At 45.3% G+C, this 21311-nt stretch overlaps 1 protein-coding gene across 2 annotated transcripts in view; it reads right to left on the bottom strand.

Annotated features, from left to right (window-relative positions):
* Positions 1-10024, bottom strand: part of ACSL1 (acyl-CoA synthetase long chain family member 1) — a 48092-nt gene extending 38068 nt beyond the window's left edge. For both annotated transcript variants that reach the window (XM_054990266.1, XM_054990267.1), the window contains exons 1-2: positions 9922-10024; positions 495-729 (exon numbers count right to left, since the gene is read on the bottom strand). In XM_054990266.1, the coding sequence (XP_054846241.1) occupies positions 495-713 (219 nt within the window). In that variant the 5' untranslated portion in view covers positions 714-729; positions 9922-10024. The remainder of the gene's footprint in view (positions 1-494; positions 730-9921) is intronic.
* Between the last annotated feature and the right edge of the window lie 11287 nt (positions 10025-21311).

Genomic DNA, 21311 nt, shown 5'->3' on the forward strand with positions numbered 1-21311 from the left:
CACAGGCTTCTCTGCTCTACATTGCTCCCCATCCACACCTAGCAATCCTTCTTTTGTATTCCAGGAGACCTTGCCAAAGTAGACTACTGCAAGCATGTTTTAGGAAAAACGAGACCAATTCTGTACCAGCTGAATTCAGAGTTCTGGAACAGGAGGCCCTTGTCTAGCAAGAACAGTTGGTATCAGACACTCTAGCCCATTTTAGGAGATGAGTTACACCGATTCTAGAGTGCCAAGACTCACTTTACTTTTTGAAATTTTTAACATCCATCCTGATGAAGTGTCTTGGTTTGAGTTCAAAAGCTTACTCAATATTTTGTGTCAATCTGGTTTAATAAAACATATTGCATACATCTTGCTCTTCTGTCTGGATTTTGCAAGGGCCAATATGGCTGTTTACAACATCAGGAAGTGCAACATGCTCAACATAATGTTCAGCCACCCCAGCCTTAAAAGGTAGGCAGTCAAGAAACAGAAACAAAAGGATCGCTTACCTCTACCGCCACTTCCACAGACTGCATGGATAGATCACATGGAGGTTTCAGAGCTTTAGGTCTTGTGGCATACCAGTAAGTGGTCAGCGCTGCAAAAGCACCAAACCCCATCAATGTGTTTGTGGGAAGGGTGCGCACGTACTGTCGGACGTCACCAAGTTCAGGCATTCGCAGATGCCTGAACAGTTCATGAGCTTGCATTGCGGTCTCTTGCAGCATTGGAAACAGTGGCAATCTATTGATACAAAAAAGAAAAAGAAAAAAGGTGAGCGCCCAACTTTGTATGAAAGAAGAAAGGGGTTTAAGTTTCCCTTGAAAAGCAGGTGCATGTCTTTAGGTAGGTAGCCATAGCAATCTGGAAGGAGAGATTATAGCCAATATCCTATAATTTGGAAGAATGAAAGTGTCAAGCCTCCTTCTCTTTTTGGTTTAGGTCAGACAACTGCCTTTCGGTCAAAGCGCCATCCCAATTTGAAAGCACGTTTTAACAAATGAAATCATCTTTAGAACAACCAGGTCACAAGAAGGATGCAAGCAGCAATGCTCTTCTCTCCCAGGAACATAAATTTGTCTCTTTTATGTAAAGCAGTTTTTAGAACATACTGACTGAGGTGCCCGCTTCCCACACAGTTTAGCCCAAGGAGTCTTTTATACACCACAGCATACCACAAAACACTGACAAGCATACCCATTCCCACTTATACCTTTAAATTCCCAAAGACATAAACACGATAAAGCGACAGATCTTTTTTTAAGGCCTCCTGCTGCTGTTTCTACTCAGCTGATGCTTCCTTCCACGGCCAAGGTCTCTCAGGACATTTCATCACGTGCTACTGGCATTACGGCTTCTGCCCACTAGGCCAAAGGTAACTAGCAGGCATAGTCCATACTTAGCCTTGAGAGAAGGAGGGCCAATGGAAACACAGCCTGAAATCACCCCACTGCACAGAGGGCGGCAGACAGAGGAAACAGTGTCTGTCTCAGAAACTCACAACTGGCAGTGACATTCAGGAATTGCCCAACAGTTCATTCCTATCTGCATAGTACAGCTGACAAAAACCCTTTTCAGAAAAGAAAAACATTTTACTGTGTAGCTGCCTGCAGAGGTTTGTGGAGTTTTTAAGCAAGATGCTGAAGATGTGTGTGTTTTAAGAAGAGATGCTCAGAACTTAAGAGTAAAAAAACATCACTAATTTTAAGTCAGGCTAGGTGCTGTCTTTTGTGTAAAGATACACCACCTTTCTCCTCCTCCTCGCCTCCATTTTATCCTCACAACAGCCCTGCGAGGTAGGTTATGTTGTGAGTGTAAATGGCCCAAGCTTACCTAGCAATCTTCCTTGGCTATGTGGGGATTCCAAACTGGGGCTCCCAGATGCCAGTCTGACACATTAATCACTATACCCTTCAAGCTTGTGAACTTTTGTGGTGTTAAACTTTTTGCTGCTGCAGCAGCTCAAACAGCAGAGCAATACAGTACAATCAGCCGAGCAAAAGGTATTCAAAAAGGCAATAATCACCTGAATAGTACAGGAGTTCAGGGAGTTAAGAGGGAGGCTTAAATGGGTTCAGGAAACTTAACTGCCTGAAAGCAAGTTAGAACGCAGAAATAAATCCAACTGTACCTTATGGATCATAACATGCACTTATTTACCCATTGCAATTTAAACAAGCTCATTAATATTGCCAAGATTTCTAGTTCTCATTTTAGAATGTGCCTGAATCACAAACCTTCTCTCAAGTAAAACCAGGAGAACATATTCGGCATATCAGCTTTCCACACCTGGATGTTGTGTACAGGGGACACTACCATGGTATGCACTAAACCAAGCAATTGCTATTCTCAAGCAGCATCCTGTACAAACTTAAGTTAGAAATAACCCACTATGTACAAAGTGGGGACTTCCTTCTGAATAAATGTGCTTATGATTTCACCACTAGCAGTACAGGGTAGGAGCAACGTGTTTCATAAGCATTTCATGGAGAAATTAATCGTCCTTTAAGTCAGTGGCCTGCAACCTTTCAATTCTCCACAAACTTCCACATCTGTTGGAATGTGGACAAACAGCTGCATGTTAGAGGACTCCGAGATGCACTTAAGTTCATGTAGAGTTCTCCACCATTAACACAGACCAAACAGAGCGTATGCAGCCTAGAACATCCCCAGCACCCTACTGTTCCTACCAGGCCAGAGGAAGGCACAAGCGGCTTTCACAAAAACTCTTTACTGATCTTCTCATCAAGTGAAATGTGACAGGTTTCAGAAAAACTCAAAAGTTCTCCTAGCACACAGTAGCAAAACCACACTGCATTAGGGCAATGTTGTGGGATACACAGCTGATAAGGCTTGGACAACTTTTGGATGACCAAGACAGAGCTGTTTCATCTGAGGCGGCCCACCTAAAGGATCGCCTTAGAAATCAAGCCATGGTCATGTGCTATCTCACCCCATCAGTAAGAATGTCGCCAACGCCATCTTAGTTGTGAGGGGCTTAGCAAGATTTGTTTCAACATGATGTGTGCCATAAGTTGGAAGCTGCTTGCGAGCACTTGGGTAACGTAGTGTTAACAAATATAATCTGAGAGATTCGATATCGTCAGTTCACATTTGTGAGCACTGTATTAATTCAGAGATCAAAGCCAAGCTATTCCCTCAATGCCTCATTCTACCACCCATATGCAGGGTGTAGGGATAGTATCAGCCTACCTTAAAATTGCTAAGGATGACAGCAGAGATTTTATGCTTTAACAACTTTGCATTAACGCCAAGTTTTATTACCTTCGACAATAAACAAGTGACTGTCCATCTTTATCTTCTCTCTATACCCCCATTTACCCACTTCTTCAGATACAAGGTACACTTGAAAACCTTACACAGAAGCATCAGGACTTATTAATTGTATCCTCGCATCTTTCCTAACTCCACATCAATCTCTGTTCCTCTACATATCGGCCGTTCCCAATTTATTCTTCATAATGTGCTCAGTTTCCACCAACTTTGCAGAACAAAGTGCTACTGTTTATTTGGTTGTCACACACCCCAACCTTTTAACACAATGTGACAGAGCAGGGTGAAACTCTGATTGGAGCTATGTAGCAGTTGTGCTGTAACATGCCGACTATAGTTACCTTATGTCAGGGCCATATTATCCCATGGCCAGGCCCCTAGGCTTTCAGGTATCTTGGGCCCCCTCTGGCATTTCAATCTTTCACCCCACTACAGCTGACAGCCTTACCCTGGTACGGCAGGTAGTAGGACCACAGTTCATAGCCCTATATCCATTTTGAGGGTCTCCTGAAGAACTCTATTCACAATGTTTAATATTTTTATTGCACAAGTAGAACTCTTCAGGAAAGCACGTTTTGGCAGTATAATTGTTCAAGACTAATATTTTGAAGTGAATAAATTTTTTATTTATTAAAAATAGATAATTTATGGATAATTGTTTTAATATAAGAGACAATTTGTTTCACTTCAATAAGGAAGCAGCTGATTCTCTTATTAATAGGGGTTATATAAGAGGATCAATTAAGTGTAATTTATGTGGGGGTGTGCCTCAGCAAAAAAATTGAGGGGCCCCTAGTCCCTGCGGGGCTCGAGTGGGGGGGTATCCCAGATTCTGAACCAATACTCTTAACACACTGGCTCTGAAGAGAATCTGCACCCAGTATCACGGCTGCTGTGGCCCACGTCCACGTGAACTGGCCCCTGAAGCACGGCCAGCACTGTAGGGGCCACTTTGTTCAGTCAGTGGCCCTCCTAGTGGAAGAGTTCCCAGTAAGTTAAAAGGACAGTCCACCCCTGATTATGGCCCACTGAAATCAAGAAGTCCCATTTCACAAAATATAGTGTTATGGCTGATGGTACAGTGGAAATACTAGAAAGCTTTTAATGAAAGCTGAATGCTCTTGTTATGTCCCTTTTACTGCCAGCAATATTTCAGCCAGTCAGAGGCACAACCCTCAATTTGCCATGGCCAAGCTAGAGTCCAAAAGACCTTCCCTAGATAGTCAAGAGTCCAGTAGCACCTTTAAGATCAACCAACTTATTTGTAGCATAAGCTTTTGAGAACCATAGCTCTCTTCATCAAATGCATTTTGCATCTGACGAACAGAGCTGTGGTTCTCCAAAGCATGTGCTACAAATAAGTTGGTTAGTCTTAAAGGTGCTACTGGACTCTTGACTATTTTGCAGCTACAGACTAACACAGCTAACTCCTCTGGATCTACTTCCCTGTACAGAATCTGCAGCCACCAAGCATTCTGAGGCTAAGCTGAGGAATGAAACTGAAAGGATGCAATGAATACATGTCTCATTTAAAGCCCAAATGACTCACTCAGTTTCTTCATTTTGGAAAGCCAAGAATATCATTTCCTATAAGAAATTCTAGCACACCTTTTTTTTATAGCAAAGGTTTATACTCTGGTTGCACATATGAGACTTCGTGAAGTAAACCTGTGCAAGTAAAGTGCCAAAGTGCATTAATCAGCATTAATATCCCCAAAAGCCTCATTTTGGCAGCAAACACTGAAGTGCTGAACACTGCCTATTTAATGGCGGTCTCGGATCTCCCATTTTGGGGACTTGTCATTGTTTAGAGGCTGAAGAGTTCAGCATTAGAAGAATGCCTTCAGTGAGGGAGCTGTGCATTCAGGTTTCCATCCTCCTCATATACCATGCTCATCCAGATAATAAAGTAAATGTTATGCTTGCCCCAAAGTAGCAAAAAAGCCTCTTTACCCATACACAAGTAAAAACACTTGACCAGCCAAGATATGATCTTTCCAGCCAGACTCAGTTTTGCAGCCGAGTGCCAAGCTGGCCCAACGCTGCCATTTCTAGCTCCTCCCCCTCCCTCCCCAAACACAATAATCTATTTACACAGGGCAGAATGCTCTCCTATTGTCTGCCAATAGGCAGACATCGTTCGAGGGCGACTGTCAACTTCTGTATTGTAGCGCTAGAAGAGGGCAGCCAATAGTTGCTTTCCCTTTAGCTCTGCAGTTTAATTGAGAAAAAAACCCACACACGCGTATACAATAAGTTATTGAGTTTCTACCGCCTGTAGAAAGATCAGAAATAAAGAGAGGTCAGTTCTACCCCACAGAGGCTACATGAGTTTAGAAGCTGCCAGAGACACCGATTTAAGTTCACAATTTGCCTCATCTTCTTGGAGGCATTCACAATGACTAGCCAAAACGAGGATACAATTACGGTTATAAAGACCCTTGCATATATTTTTGCTAAGCATTTCCTTCTCAGCAGAAGTATGTTGCCATGTATTCAAGAGATTTTATTAATAAGCAAGCATTAGCCTTATGATCCATATCCCAAGCAGGTATTTTAGGTAGTATAAGGAAGTATCTGCTCAAACAGGTCCCACCTACCCTCATTACTCCTGCAGAAGATATACTACAGAACCGTCTTAACTTCCCAGCATTCTGGGAAAATACTGTTCTTAATCAGCCATAGGGGTGTATAGCATGAATCCTATTTAAGATCAGAGTTTGGACAGATACATGAATCAGCAAGTGGCATTCTTTTTAAGCCAGCACTTATGCAAAGGAGAATTGCCAAGTTTTCAGTTCCTCAATTTGGAAGGCTGGCACAGAAGCAGAGCCCGTTGAAGTGAGAGGCCACTGAGCATCTGACCTGGTTCCTTTTGTTAAGTGGCATTGTTTGGTTTTAACAACTGAGCTCGTGTGTAGAGGTTCGAGTGATGGGCTAGGTTCTGGGAGACCCAGCATGGAATCACCACTCTGCTATGGAAGCTTGTTGGGTAACCCTGGGCTGGTCACACAATCTCAGCCTAATGTACGTCACAGGGTTGTTGAGGATAAAAAGGAGAAGGGCAGAATGTTGCAAGCCACTTTGGGTCTCCATTGGGGAGAAAAGTGCAGTATAAATGCAGTAAAGCAACTACCTGCTTATTGTGACATTACCCAGAAATGCTTTTTTCTTCTGGGGAAAGAGGTGGTGGAACTCAGTGGGTTGCCAGCACAGGACCACACAATGATGGCATTTTGGGTCATCTGGAACAAGGGGGGAGTTTTTTAAAGTTTAAATCACCCTCGGCAAAAATGGTCACATGGCTGGTGGCCCCAACCCCTGATCTCCAGACAGAGGTGAGTTTAGATTGCCCTCCATGCTGCTCCAGCAGCACGGAGGGCAATCTAAACTCCCCTCTGTCTGGAGATCAGGGGGCGGAACAACAGGCCATGTGACCATTTTCAAGAGGTGCCGGAACTCCGTTCTACCACATTCCAGCTGAAAAAAAAGCCATGCGTATACTTCCGTGTACAATTAGACCAATAATGGTCACGGTCCATTAGTGCCAGTCACTATGCCCCAGAATACTTTACTTGCTTAACAGTCCCCAGTCTTGCGCTCAAATTATTTGTAAAGCTCGTCTGCTTTCAAAGCTCAATTACCTTCCAGGCAATAGCGGTATTCTGTCATTCACAAACAACATTCTAATGCCAATGACGCAGTACATCTTAACCACTAATCAATGCAGCTAAGCTTTGTACCATTTATGCCAGACTACTAAACCTACACATGCATTTCCATCAAACATCATAAGGAATAGTAAGCATTTTGACAAGGGATTAGTCCCACAAGATTTTGTTGTGCAAGACATGTTTCACACCTGTTCCTTTGCCAACAAAAGCATTATAAGAACCACCCTTCAGGCTATGCAGAGGATTTGTTTTAAGGTATTAACTCTTTGATACCCACAATAAACAAAAGGTTCCTATGATTGCCTGATCAACATAACTACAATGTGTGTGGAGAAAAGCCTTTAGCTGTCCCCATGGACAGTTCCATTCATGACCAGATTCTTTGCTACAAGCTTTTCCCCCTGAACACAAGAACTGTAGAACAATCTGGACATCACTTCAAGACAAAAGGAGGTTTGCTTTGCATCATCCTTAATATCCAAAAATGTTGCCTATTTCTTCATAGTCAAAGTTTTAAGTGCTGCTTCTAATGTGTTTAAGGGTCTGAACTAGCAGCGCGATCGCTTATTTCAAAATTCCAAGTAATTAAGCAGCAAATTACATTCTAAAGCCAGCATCTGAACAGCACCTTCTTAGAAGTAGACCCACCTGAGACTGGAAACAAACTAGTGTCATAACTTTGAGAAACCGGCACTTGGAAGCCACTTTGTGGTTCAAATAATTCTACAGGTTGCTCGTAAAGAGAATGCAATTTGTTTATAAATGGTACAGTGACCAGCCTTTCCCCTAAAGGGCATATAGGAAGTCTATACCGGGCATCACCCAGAAGTTATTATCTGCATTCTTACACAATACACTCAAGCAACACATTTATTTACTTTATAGTGTACATCTCTTCCTGGCCTCAAGTTGGATCAGAGAAGATGCTAACTTGGCATTTTGTTTTAGGGTTCTCCTACTGAGCAGGTCAATAATCCATTTACAGTTTGGCTGTGGATACAGCCACGTACCTAAATTTCTATTTTCAAAAAAAAAATCAGGAGCTGACCCAAGCCATTTTCAAATCACTTTCAGCTATTAACTGCTGTGTTACTCTGGACTTCACCCTTTCCTATCTGAGGATACAAGCATTTGGGTTTTAGAAACACCTTGTTCCAACGGGCCTTTGGATTCCACTGTTGTCTCAAAAATATATCATTCAACTCTCTAATAATTCTTCATACATTCCTCAATGAAATAAACATGCAAACCCCACCTGATAAGGCATGTGTCAATCAGAAACATTTCTGACCAAGATTCAAGATGTAAAATACCACAAGAGCTTACAGTCTCAAGCAAGGAATCACCGGACCCACAAGGCTAGGCTTGTAAGCGCCATTCCAACTCCAGAACCACATATCCAAGAGGGCCAGCATAGCAGCACCTTTGAGAGAATTCCACTAAATTATCCCACCTTATCACAAAAGTCTCTGCAGTATTTAGGTGCACAACTAACAGCCCTTAGCCTGTTTTCAGTCCTATTATCATTCATTTCAGCCAAGTTTGCAGTGTCACAAACACAAGGACAAGAGCACAGTTGCTATTTCCTGCAGCCTGCCCACAGTTCTCCCTCTTTACCCCTTCCCCACACAAAGACAGAGAAACCTGATAAGACTTCAAAAGGAGAGGGGAGAAGAGAGGAAGAAAACTTTATAACCGGACCATAAGAACTAAAGGTAGCTCACGTTCAACAAAAAATAAAACAAAACCCTTCAGAACATTTATCCCAACCAAATAGTTAAGAGGCTTGTAAATGGGATGTGGTGGCTCTTAATGAGGCAGCACAAAGGTCTCTTGGAAAAGATTGCCAACACAACCTCGTCCCCCCATGGAAAAAGATGAAGGAGACAAGACTCAGCAACTCCGCACCTCGGTAGCTGCAAAATAATTAACTAGCCTAGCTGTTTGTCTCAGCTTTGGCAATCGGATCAAAGCCTCCTCGGAGCCCACTCCACAAGGCTCCGGGACAACTTCTAGAACAATCCCACTATTAGGCCTAGCTACGCTAGAACATTTCATAACCCGGTTCTCCAAGCAGCCCTCAGCTGAGTTGTGACAGCGCTAAAACAATCCTGTGGGCAGAATCACACCTGCGACAGGGTCAAGGCACTTCCCCACAGAGCTGCTCAACGCAACCCCATTCCAGCCAGCGGCCAGGAGGAAAGCCCACTGAGTAAGGGAAGGAGCACACCCGAGGCCCCCTGCCCAGAAGAGGGCTGCCACCCCCGTGCCCCCTTCGGGGCTAGAACCTCTCTTGCAGGCGCAGGCACACATTCCAGACGGGACGAGGTGCAAGGCAGGCCACGCAACGCAGCCAATCCGTGCCCAAACCGTTCCGGCGACCCTTCAGAAGGCGCGCCTGCCTCGGCCGTCAGGCTCTCCGCCAGCAGCCAGAGCCCTTCTCAGGCCGCCCCCTGCCCATTCCCCCAGCCCGTCTCTCCCTCTCCCTCGCTTCCTCCGTCATTTTCCCTTTTAAACAAGAGAGAGGATGTCCTCCTTTAAATGGAGGCACTGCACACTTCCTGGCGCAAACCCACCACGGGCAGGCGCGCCGGTGCCCCAGCCGAAGAGCTCAGAAGGCAACCCCGACGCAGACCCCCGAAGCCGGGGGCGAGGGAGGGGAAGGCAGCCGGCGAGGCGAGCGCTCCCAGAACCGGAGCCTTCCCTCCCCACCCCGCGAGAACGAAGCGACGCTTCGCCGCCGCGCTCGCCTAAAGAAGGGAGCTGCTTTGCGCACGAGGCCTCCGCGTAAAAATGACGATGCCCCCCTTGAACGACGGCCCCGGCTCCCGCGGCCCGCAGGCTGGGCTTCCCGCCCTCTCCCCGCCGCGGCCGCAGAACAGCCTCCCGCCTCCTCGCCGCTCCTTGCCCAAAGAGCAGGACCCGGCGCCGTCTCCCCGACCCACGCGCCGCCGCGGCAGCCGCCCACCTGCTCCGCTCTCGCCGCCAGGCCCGTCTCCCCCAGCCAAGCCGCTCTGCAGCGGCAGCGCCCGGCCGCTCCTATTTAAGCCGCCCGCAAAATGGGGAGGAAAAAAAAAAAGGGACGGCGGCGAGGGGGAGGGGAGCGCGGCGGCGCACGAGCAGCCGCAGCAGGCGCCGGAGCCGAGCGGGGCTGCGCAGCCTCCGGCCCGCCTTCCTGTCAGCCGAGCGCTCGCAGGCGCTGGGGCCCGGCCGGGGCTGGCCTGGCGCTTGCCTCACAGCCCGCCGCCAGCAGGCATCCGGGGGGCGAGGCGAGGCGCAGCGCAGCGCCCGGCGGTGTTACGGGCGTCGTGGGGAAGCCTCGCTGCGGCCCCGCGCGTCTTCCGACGGCCCCCGGGGTTTGCAGGCGGGAGGCGCGCTGCGCTGTCTCCGAAGCGCTCTCACCTTTGTGTGGCCGCCTCCTTTGAGGGAAAGGACTCGGGCCTTGGCGGGGGGCTCTGAAGGCCGGGGTTTCTGGGCCAAGTTCAAAGAAGAGTCCAGGGGCATCTTAAATTGGGTTAAATTAGGGGGGCATCTGATTAGACGCCATCAAATGGTTAGTATTAATTGGCATTTTATACTTTTTAAACATATTCTTAGATTACTGCTTTATTGTAGTTTTTTTAATAGTATATCTTTTGTATAATATTTAACGTTGTTGTGTCCTGCCCTGAGCCTGCTTGTGGGGAGGGCAGACTAAATATCGAATAAACAAACAAACAAAAAACAGCATTTCTTCTAGCTTGAGATTCTAGGGCTGCTCTCCCATATCTTTGGAGATTGCGCTATATGGCAGTCGTTCGCCGCTGGGTTTTGCTGCGTGGATGAGGCAATCCAGGAGGTAAATGATTGCTATGGGACCGGGATAGTGCAATATCAAATGATATGTGGGTGTTTAAGATCTCTTGCACATGGGTTGTTTGCTCTGTTTTGGGTTGTATTGGGAAGGAGGTTTTTAACACTTTGCTTTAGGCCAGAATGTCACCAAGGGACAGTTTGCTACAAGACAAGCCCAAAGAAAACAACCACAGAACACGGCTGGTGGTCACCTACAGCCCACAACATAAGCCTGTTCAACACATTATTAATGACCTACGACTAGAGTTGCCAGCCTCCAGGTGGTGGCTGGAGATCTTCTGGAATTACAGCTGATCTCCAGGCCACAGAGATCAGTTCGCCTGGAGAAAATGGCTGTGGTCCTTTCCATCCCCAAACCCTACCTTCTCCAGGCTTCATCCCCCCCCCCCCAAATCTCCTAGAATTTATCAACTTGGAGCTGGCAACCCTACCTACAGCTCATCTTGGCTTGTGACACATTCCTCGCACAAACACTGGAGGGCTGACCTTTTCTTGCTTACAGACAGCCTGCTAACCTGAAAAAACATACCCGCAATGATAAACTGCTTAACACTAACATGTACTCTGGTACCAAGGCCTGCAACAAACCAAGATCCCAACTTTGATCTCCTATAGATCCATCAGTGGACCCAACGACATCAGCCATACCCTCTTGGGTTGATACACCTGCTCATCCTCCAATGTGGATTTATGCTATCACGTGTCAGCAATGCCCCTCCACCCTCTACATTGAAAAAACTGGCCAGTTCTGTCGACAAAGAATTAATGGATGCAAGCCTGACATCAGAAACGAAAACATTCAAAAACCAGTGGGGGGATATTTTAACCTTGCAGGACTTTCAGTTGTTGACCTAAAAGTAGCAGTTATCCTGCAGAGGAATTTCAAAGGGAGATTAGAAAGAGAGACTGCTGAACTGCAACTGATAATGAAGCTCAAGACAATGCATCCACCTGGACTGAATTGAGACGTAGGCTTCCTGTCTCATTACCAATGTTGGTTTCTCCACACCCACTACCCCTCTGCATACCCACCCTATTCAATCACACTTGCTATTGTCATTCACTGGCTATTATCATTCGGCTACTGTAATTACTCCACTCTCCTAGATATTAGAACAGATGGACTCACATTCTAGCTGTGTCTGAAGAAGTGAGCTGTGACTCATGAAAGCTCATACCCTACCACAAATTTTGTTAGTCTTATAGGTGCTACTGGAGTGTTGCTCTTTCCTACTCCTACAGACAGACTAACCCGGCTACCCATCTTGATCTTTATTTATTTACATTATTTATAGTCCACCTTTCTTACTGAGACTCAAGGCAGTTTACACAATGTAATTCCATACACTCAAGAGCTGGGCCATTCAATAAACAGTAGAATAGAGCATAGAATGCAGAGCTCCAAAAACAAACAAATCCAATAGGGCGTTGAAACAGTGCTGAACAAAACATAAGTAATTTAACATGACATAATGACAATAACAGACAGTGCGCAGCAGTATAGTCTGCAGTCCCTTTCTGTTTATCAAATCATCTCTCTGAACCATTCCTTACAGCAGTGTTCCCCAGATTCTGAAAGTGGGCCACAGACCCACCATCCCAAATGGTGGCTCCTACCCTGTGCACTCTTTCCTTCCTTTCTAACATCTCATATTCTCGCCTTGTCCTCCCTCTTGCAACAATAAGGGGGGCTGTCTGGCAACTAGTTAGAAGGTGAGAAAAGACTGGAGAGTAAGTGAGAGCTGTTCAGAACATGAAAAAATGAGAGTTGTGTCTGTTACAGGCTCTGTCTTGGTGCTGCTCCTTCTACAGCCCAACTTCTTGCCGAGCTCCCTGCAGTAATGAACAAAAAGGAGAATTTCCCGTGTGTTTAATAACGGGAAATTCTCCTTTTTGTTCATTATAACCATTACCGTGTTGCTCTATATTGTTGGAGCTCCCTGCAGTGCCTGACTTCTCTCTACCTACCGTTGGAGATACATAGCATGGAGCCACCCACCTCTTTGCCACCTTCTGCATCTCAACCCAGTGCTGCCACACCCCCAGCGCCTAGATAGGCCTGGCCTAGATTGTCATCATATGAAGTAAATTTGGACTTGTGAGTCACTATGCCAAAAAGGCTTGGGAACCATTGCCTAATAGCACAGCCCTGTGTAAGAAAGCCCTCCTGAACAATTCCGCTTTGCCCAGTTTGCAGGAAGCAAGGAGGGTGGGAGGCTTCCTGACCTCTTCAGGCAGGCTGTTCCAAAAGGTTGGGGCTACCACAGGCAGTGGTTGATTTTGCCCATTTGCAGCCTGGGTGGCACCCACAGAAGGCCCAGCAAGGTGCCATAGCAGAGCTTCCCAACAGTGTGCAGGTGCATATACATGTGTTTCCTGGGTTTTCCTCATCACGCCTGTGATATTGCTCAAAGTTGCTATGCTGCAATTTTTTGGCGCAAACTCAGAAAATCCAGGGTGGCCCATGTGTGGGCAGGAACTTCATGGCACTCTGACCACTACACCACACTGGATCTCAAGTTACAGCTGTTTGTTTAATCCAGGGGGATTTGGGAATAAAGATGCTTTTTACTTGGAAGTTTCACAAGATTTTTAAAAAAATTATTATTCAATAGGGCTAAACCCTTTTCGAGACAGTAATATATTTGGCTATCAATGATTCCAGTATATAATGTGAGAGTACTCAGGCTCAAAGTTAACTGACCAGAGCAAGTAATGGAGGCAAAGGGTCAATTAAAATGGAATTAGAAGATTACCCACATCGTTCTTACAATTCTGTTTTGAAACTTTTAACCCTCTGACGGAATTCATTCACATGCACCCATGCACACAGTGAAGAGCAGGGCTTTTTTTCTGGGAAAAGAGGTGGTGGAACTCAGTGGGTTGCCAGCATAGGGGGCAACTCTTGGTGGGAGGTGGTGCCCCTGGTACCACATGTGCACGCGCAAAGTGCACACACGTTCCCAGGACCAATGACATCACTTTGGGTCAGCTGGAACAAGGGGGGAGTTTTAAAAAGTTTAAATCGCCCTTGACGAAAATGATCACATGGCTGGTGGCCCCGCCCCCTGATCTCCAGACCGAGGGGAGTTTAGATTACTCTCTGCGCCACTCCAGTGGGGCAGGGCCACCAACCATGTGACCATTTTCAAGAAGTTCCGGAACTCCGTTCCGCTGCGTTCCAGCTGTGCACAATGATATTGTTTTATAATAACCTGAGAGCATTTTTATTCGTCGGTCTAAATGTGGTTTTAGAATTCTGTGTTTTGCAGGTTTTATAAGCTGACCTACGCCTGTATTTGTGAAATACAGTTAGATTTTAATAATCAGCACAGCCTCACTATGTTCACTCCTTATTGCTACATATTCTCATAGGACTGGTTTCAAAATCGCCCAGCACTCTTTATACTTAGACATACTTAATTGCCATTGTTTCCAGAGGCTGTAAGAATATTGCTGAATTTTCATCTTTCAATAGTAAGTGCATTGATAACATTTTTTATGCAATGTGACATTTTAATTTTGCAACAGGTAGAGGAAAAGTAACATTATAATATTACTCAGAGGAATATAAAAATGTCATATGATAAAAATTAAAAAGGAGAGCACAAGAAACATACAACTGATCAGGGCTTTTTTTCTGGGAAAAGAGGTGGTGGAACTCAGTGGGTTGCCCTCGGAGAAAATGGTCACATGGTTGGTGGCCCCGCCCCCTGATCTCCAGACAGAGGGAAGTTTAGATTGCCCTCCGTGCCGCTGAGGGCAATCTAAACTCCCCTCCCGTCTGGAGATCAGGGGGCGGGGCCACCAACCATGTGACCATTTTCAAGCGGTTTCAGAACTCTGTTCCACTGTGTTCCAGCTGAAAAAAAGCCCTGCAACTGATTAATAAAAAGTCAAAAGATGCAGGCTACATTATCCAATGAGGCTATAATGCTAAGCACAAATGAAGACTTCTCTAAGACTGCTTATGGCAAGGATTGTCTGTGTTGCTTTCATTGTTACTGCAGATGCAGAGGCATATGCAATGACAATGGAGCTTCCACAAGGGAGTTTTCTGAGCACCTTCCTCTGTTGGCTCCTTGTGCCGCCATTTCCCCTGCATTTTTCTCTACTGCACCACCAAATAGCTTTTTTTTAAAAAACTGGTAATTGCTATAGTGCTATAGCAATGTATTGACTGTATTGAGGTTCAGGGAAGGAGGATTAGAGTGCTATAGCAATTGCTGGTTTTTAAAAAATACTCTCCAGTGGTGCAGTAGGGAAAATGGTGGCTGCCAGGTACAGATGGCAGGGAAATGGTGCTGACGTGGGCAGGGCAAGAAAATGCATACCTTTCTATCCAGAGGGTGGGATAACATGCCGTTCTCTTTCCAAAAAGATCAGAGCTAAGTGGATTTGGGAAAGAGTGTGTTGGGGCTCAAGGAAGGAGGATTAGAGAACAACTTGGTGTCGATGCTCGAAAAAGAAGCTGTCCATTTGGAAGCTGGAGATAAACCTCCCTGTGGAAGCAAACTTTTGCATGTCTCTTCAAAACACGGAACAGTATTGGAAACAACAAACAACACCAACCCAAGAAGAACTTGTAGGAAACGGCTTTTTTTCAGCTAGAACGCAGGGGAACGGAGTTCCGGAACCGCTTGAAAATGGTCACATGGCTGGTGGCCCCGCCCCCTGATCTCCAGACAGAGGGGAGTTGAGATTGCCCTCTGCGCCGCTGAGCAGCACGAAGGGCAATCTCAACTCCCCTCTGTCTGGAGATCAGGGGGCGGGGCCTCCAGCCATGTGACCATTTTCTCTGAGGGCAACCCACTGAGTTCCACCACCTCTTTTCCCAGAAAAAAAGCCCTGGTGGGAAAGATTATGAAAACAGTGGAAATGAACAAACTGACAATGATATTAAAAGGGAAAATGGAAGAAGAATTTGCCGGATTACAAATAAGCATAAAGACTTGAACTTGCCAAGAATGTAAAAGGACTTAAATGTTGTTCAAAGCTATACTGAGCGGTGTTGTAAGTGGACCATAATAGGTATGTTTACTGTTCTTTGTTCTTTTCTTTTTCTTAGTTTTCTCTCTTTCCTGTTTCCTTGCCCTTTTCTTTTCAACTGTTTACTTAAGTGAAAAAGCCTAATAAAAAAATAAATTAAAAAACAAAACACAGAACAGAGCTCAGTGGCATTCATTCACAAGTGTATGTGCCAAGTGCCATCAATTAACAGCTGACTTATGGAGACTCCCCAGGGTTTTCAAGGCAAGAGACTTCGGAGGTCATTTGCCATTGCCTGCCTCTGCATAGCAACTTTGGACTTCTTTGGTGGTCTTCCATCCAAGAGCTAGTCAGGGCCAACCCTGCATAACTTCCAAGGTATGATAAGATCAGGCTAGCCTGGATCATTCAGGTCAGACAAGGTGTGCATAGGTCTGCTGATTTACTTGGAAGTAAGTTAGAATCAATGGGACATTTTGAGTGCAATGGTTAAGAGTAGGGTATAAAAATACGTATTTTCAAAGCATGATTTTTTTTTTTGCTTCTGAGTTCTAAAATGAGGAATTTTGGGCAAAAACTGAAGTGGTAGTAGAAGAGGATGTATTTAGAGTACCTTGAGTATAGATAGAAGGGAACAGGGGAGCTGTATGGAGCCTTAAACTTTTTGACCAGCCTTTTTTCAAGATTTTACTAGATTCTTTATAATCATGATGGCAGAAACTTGATTTATGTATGGAAGTGGAAATTTTGAAGCAGTTCATCAAACAGCCCTTGCTCACTTTATTCCTATCAATAATCTTGCACAGAAAAAAATTAGAACAATCCCATGAAAGAGGTCCATTTTATATTTTAGAGAAGGCTATTGAGGCTGTCTTGCCACCCCAGTATATTCGTGGTTGAACAAGGACATAAACCCAAAATCCATGCCTAACCCCTGAACCTCACTGTGTATATATAGTGCCTCTTGGTGCCTGTTACATGCTATTACAGTACTGTGTCATAGAAACACTAACTTTTGCTGTTACAAATAAAAAGTTATATTCATAGATGAAACTATGTACATGCCAAAAACAGACGATAGTCGTTTTATTTCAGCATATCCGCATGACAGTCTTTTGCATTAACAAGCTTTTCTGTCCTAAAATAACTTGTTTCTAATGGTAATATGTAAGTGACAGAGCAAAAGAATAATAACCCAAATTTTCCATTGCTCTGTACTCAAGTAAATGCACCCTGTCACTGCCAAAATCTGCAAGTTTTTTTTCCTATTTCATGATATGATCTGAATGCTGTAAAATTGTAGTGTAACAAGAATCTGGTCTTGGTTTTAAAGGACTGCGTTCAATTTAAGATCAGCTAATACAGAAAAGAGATATGCCATGATTGAATGTATGTCCTGGGTTCTTCTCAGGGATGTATTTTGGAAAGGTAAAATATATATAGATCTAGAAATAATAAAAACATTGTTACATATCAGGCTCAGTTCTTTCTGGGGAAAGATTAGACAAACATGCTACAGTATCCATGAGACCATTCCTTCTGCACCTTTGAATTAAGTAAGGAATTAGGTCCTACAAATAAAGATTTGGGAAGTATATTCAGCCACAGACAGTCCTTGAGTGCTTTTGTCCTAAATAAAACTCATGATTCTAACCAGAAAGGAAAGGGGGGAAGTGACTGGAAAATATTGGAGCATTTTCCACAGGGAGATAAAATAAGGGAGAGAGGGAAAGGAAATGGAAGGCCCAACTATTTGCAGTTGCTGGTGGAAATACATACCAGAATTTTCCACCAAGTTTGACAGCCATCACAGGTCTACCCAAGCATAATAAATACATGTAATTCAACCAGCTTTGGTTGCAGCTTTCACCAGTGTACAGTGAGACAGCAGAAGAAGATATGAAATCAGATGGGAGAATCAGGAGTTACGTCATGAGAGGGCGGATTTATCAAAGAAGTAGCTCTCAGAATGCACAGATTAAAATATAAATACTCATTTGCCAATCCTTGTTTATTGTTAGCTTATTATATGTTTGTCATTTTGGTCTTAAAGCCGTACTGTAACAAAAGGGATTCTCCTCCTCTGGATGACAATTAATCCATTTGGCTGTACGTATCGTTTTACAAAGAACAGGCCAGTCTACTTTTTTATTTACATTTCCCAGCGTCTAATTCACCCAGAAAGCTTAGAGAAGTCAGTGGAAGAAATCTAACCTTGCTTAATGCTCTTTCTCATTCCTGACATGTTAAAAAAAGTGGTTTAAACGAGCCTGTTAAGTACAACAAAACTGAATGTGGATGGTGGAATGCCGACACTAATACGGTTGCCGACTGTTCTCAAAATTTAGGAAGTGACATTGAGGAGGATGGTTTTGTGTTCTTTTGTTTATTATTTTTTTGTTTAGTATTTAGGAAAGATCTGCACTGTGTGTGGTGCTGCTTCAGCTCTGTGCTCCTCGGGGCCAGGAGACAGCAGGGGTGCGGGGCCTCACAGAACAACTGCTTGGCATATGGAACATCCCAGAGTCAGACCCTGGCACCTGCAGCCCAAAGTGGTCAGTCACGTGAAAGACCAGTGTGAGTAGAAAGTACTGACTTTGATGGACCGGTGCTCAGCTTCAGTATAAAGCAACTTCATGTGTTTGTGAGTGTCCCCGGATGATTCTTCAGCTGAGCATCTCTCTACACAATACTTTTGCATAACAGGTATGGCCTACCAGAAGTGAAGCTTGTTTCCCTCCTTTTATCAGATCAGTGCCCCCATTTTACCATCTCCGTAGCCAGATTTCTTTGGATTGCTATGAGAATTAGGGACTATTAAGATTTAAGCTCTGGAGAGATGATTGATTTTGGATTGTATGTTGTATATTCACATATTGATTTTGTCTGACTTTGTTTTATGCTTATACAGGTACTGACTGATTGACTACTTTTGACATGTGTTCTTCACATGTCGAGAGACGCAATGTTAGCCAGGAAGCATAGTTTTGAAAGACAGAGCAGGTGGAGATCGCTCTGGAGGGGACGGATTATCTCACAGCCTTCCGCCACCGCTGATGTCTCCCCTTCTGGAGCCTTTGCTCTGCCGAGGCTCGGTTAATTCAAGCTTTTAAGCAGCGAGAATGACAATGTAAAAGCGCTGGAAAGGGAGACAGTCTGGCACATTAGAGGTGGCAGAGGGCTGTGAGAGAATCCCTTCCCTCCAGAGCGATCTCCACCAGCTCTGTCTTTCAACACTACGCTTCCTGGCTATCATTGTGTCTCCCCACGCTTGATGGACACACTTCCAGGCATGTAGAGAGATTCTGAGCTCTCTGTTTCTTTGCTGAAGGGGGCCTCCTAGTGCTCAGAATGGAGAGGGAATGGGTTGCAGTCACCATATTCCTCCTCCTCTCCCTGAGCACCTCCTTTGCAGCTTGAAGCTGTCCTTTCCTATTTGCTCCTCCTTGGCCAGTGCAAGATCTTGAGTTCCTGTGAGGGAAAAGAGCCCCACACAAGGTTGCTTCCCTGGCCGTGTACCAGGCTCTCCCATGGCTCTCTCAAGGGGCCTCCCCCCAACAGGCTCTGCAGAATCACACCATTGTTTTTATGGCCCTTTAAGACCCACGCTGACACAACTGACAGGGAGTATGGTGGAGGTTCCTCCTGTTACTGCTGGACTAGATTAGGGTTGTCAGCCTCCAGGTGGGGGCTGGGGATCTGGAATTACAGCTGATCTCCAGGCCATAGAGATCTGTTCCCCTGGAGAAAATGGCTGCTTTGGAGGGTGGACTTCATGGTGTTATACCCTGCTGAGGCCTCTCCACCCCTCAAACCATGCCGGCTTCAGGCTCCACCCTCAAGATCTCCAAGAATTTCCCAACCTGGAGCTGACAAATCTAGACTAGATGGAGGTTTTGGCCAGGCTCTTACCATGGTATGATGGTGAGCCAGTCAGGGTCACCAGGTGAGCAGGTGAGTTTAGGGCTGGATCCAGACACTGCACCTCTAGAAAGGGAACATGCACAATCTTCTAAGTTTTAGGACCCAAATTTTAGATAATTTCTGAAGGTTCTAAAAGTTTGCCAGTGCTAAGATGGGACGGCAGGAAGAGGCATTAGCTTTCCCGATGCCACTTTCTTTGTTGTTTGATTAAAGAAGCCAGATGGATCCACTTGAGTAGTACAGCAGAAGAATGGGGCTTTCCCCCCCCCCCCGAAACTAAGCTTTGCAAAATTACACAAATGGGCATAAAGCAGAGGAAGCGTCTTCTTCACTGGTGGTGGTACTCACGACTAGCCTTCTATTTAGTGGCAGACTGGGGAGATAAAATGGAATAGGGGCAAGCCAAGCCAAGCAGCCCCTGGATGAGAGGCAGAGTCAGGCCAGGGGTGATGCCCTGACAATTAGCATTGTGCTGGTGCAAACCAAAAGTGATATCGCCACATTGGGGTTATGCTCTAGTAGTCACCTGAAACTCTGTTAAAACCACCAGCAATTTTGGAAGTGATGTTGTGGTGTTGGCAGGATGCTGAGTCCCCTGCTGCCCAATATCGCTTCTGCGGCTGCTTCAAACACCAGCAGGATCCAGTGCGGGACATCTCCTGCTATAGCGGGAGACCAAGCCACCCTACCTCAGGAGCTCCACAAGCCAGAAGGGGTCATTCACCTTGGACCTGGACAGCAGTTGCAGTTAGGGGCTTCAGTCCACCGATTGCCTCCTCTACTGCAGCCAAGCGACAGCAGTGAAGGAGGAGGTAAGGGGTGAGCTGACACTGAACGTTGTGCTGTTGATGTGATTGAGTCAGGTGGCCCCTGGGACAGTTCCTGGGGCTTGGCTCTGCTTGTTCACAGCCACCACCGGGAACTTTCCAGGAACCCACCAGGAACTTGGGTCATTTTTGCTGCTATTTGTAGCGCTAACTTTGGTTGTGACCAGAGCTAAATTTACAAATAAGCTAAATAAGCTACTAAGAGCCAACTTACAAGAGACGAATTACATGTGGGGGTGCACATGAAGGGAGTTGCAATGTTAGCGGGGAAGCTGAGTTTTAAAAGAGATCAAAAGGCTTTGTCAATTCCCCCTCTCTACAGAGTGGGGGAAATCCCTGCTCAGAGGGTTTGTTAATTTCCTCTTTGCCTCCTGAAGGCTCTGTCAGTTTCACCTCCCCTTCTAACAGGTGAAGAGGAAATAAACAAACCCTGGGAGCAGCCATAGCCCTGGCTCTGTAGAGAGGAGAAATTAACAAAGCCTTCCGATCTCTTTTAAAACTCAGCTTTCCGGCTAACATTGTGACTCCCTTCACGTGCTCCTCCTCATGTAATTCATCTTTTGTAGCTCTAAGATGATAAGAAGCCTCTAATTTTTTTTACTACATTTGAAGTTTTACACATTTTGTCAGTAATGCTAAAGGGCCTCTTAAACTTGACCTAGCTCAGGGCCTTAGCGTGTCTTAATCCAGCAATGGTTGTGACACTCCTACACAAAAACAACCAGGTGTGCAGCACGTTCCTATTTATGTTGATTTGGAAATA

Source organism: Eublepharis macularius, chromosome 10 (assembly GCF_028583425.1).
Source record: "Eublepharis macularius isolate TG4126 chromosome 10, MPM_Emac_v1.0, whole genome shotgun sequence".
In the NCBI taxonomy this organism is placed as follows: Eukaryota; Metazoa; Chordata; class Lepidosauria; order Squamata; family Eublepharidae; genus Eublepharis; species Eublepharis macularius.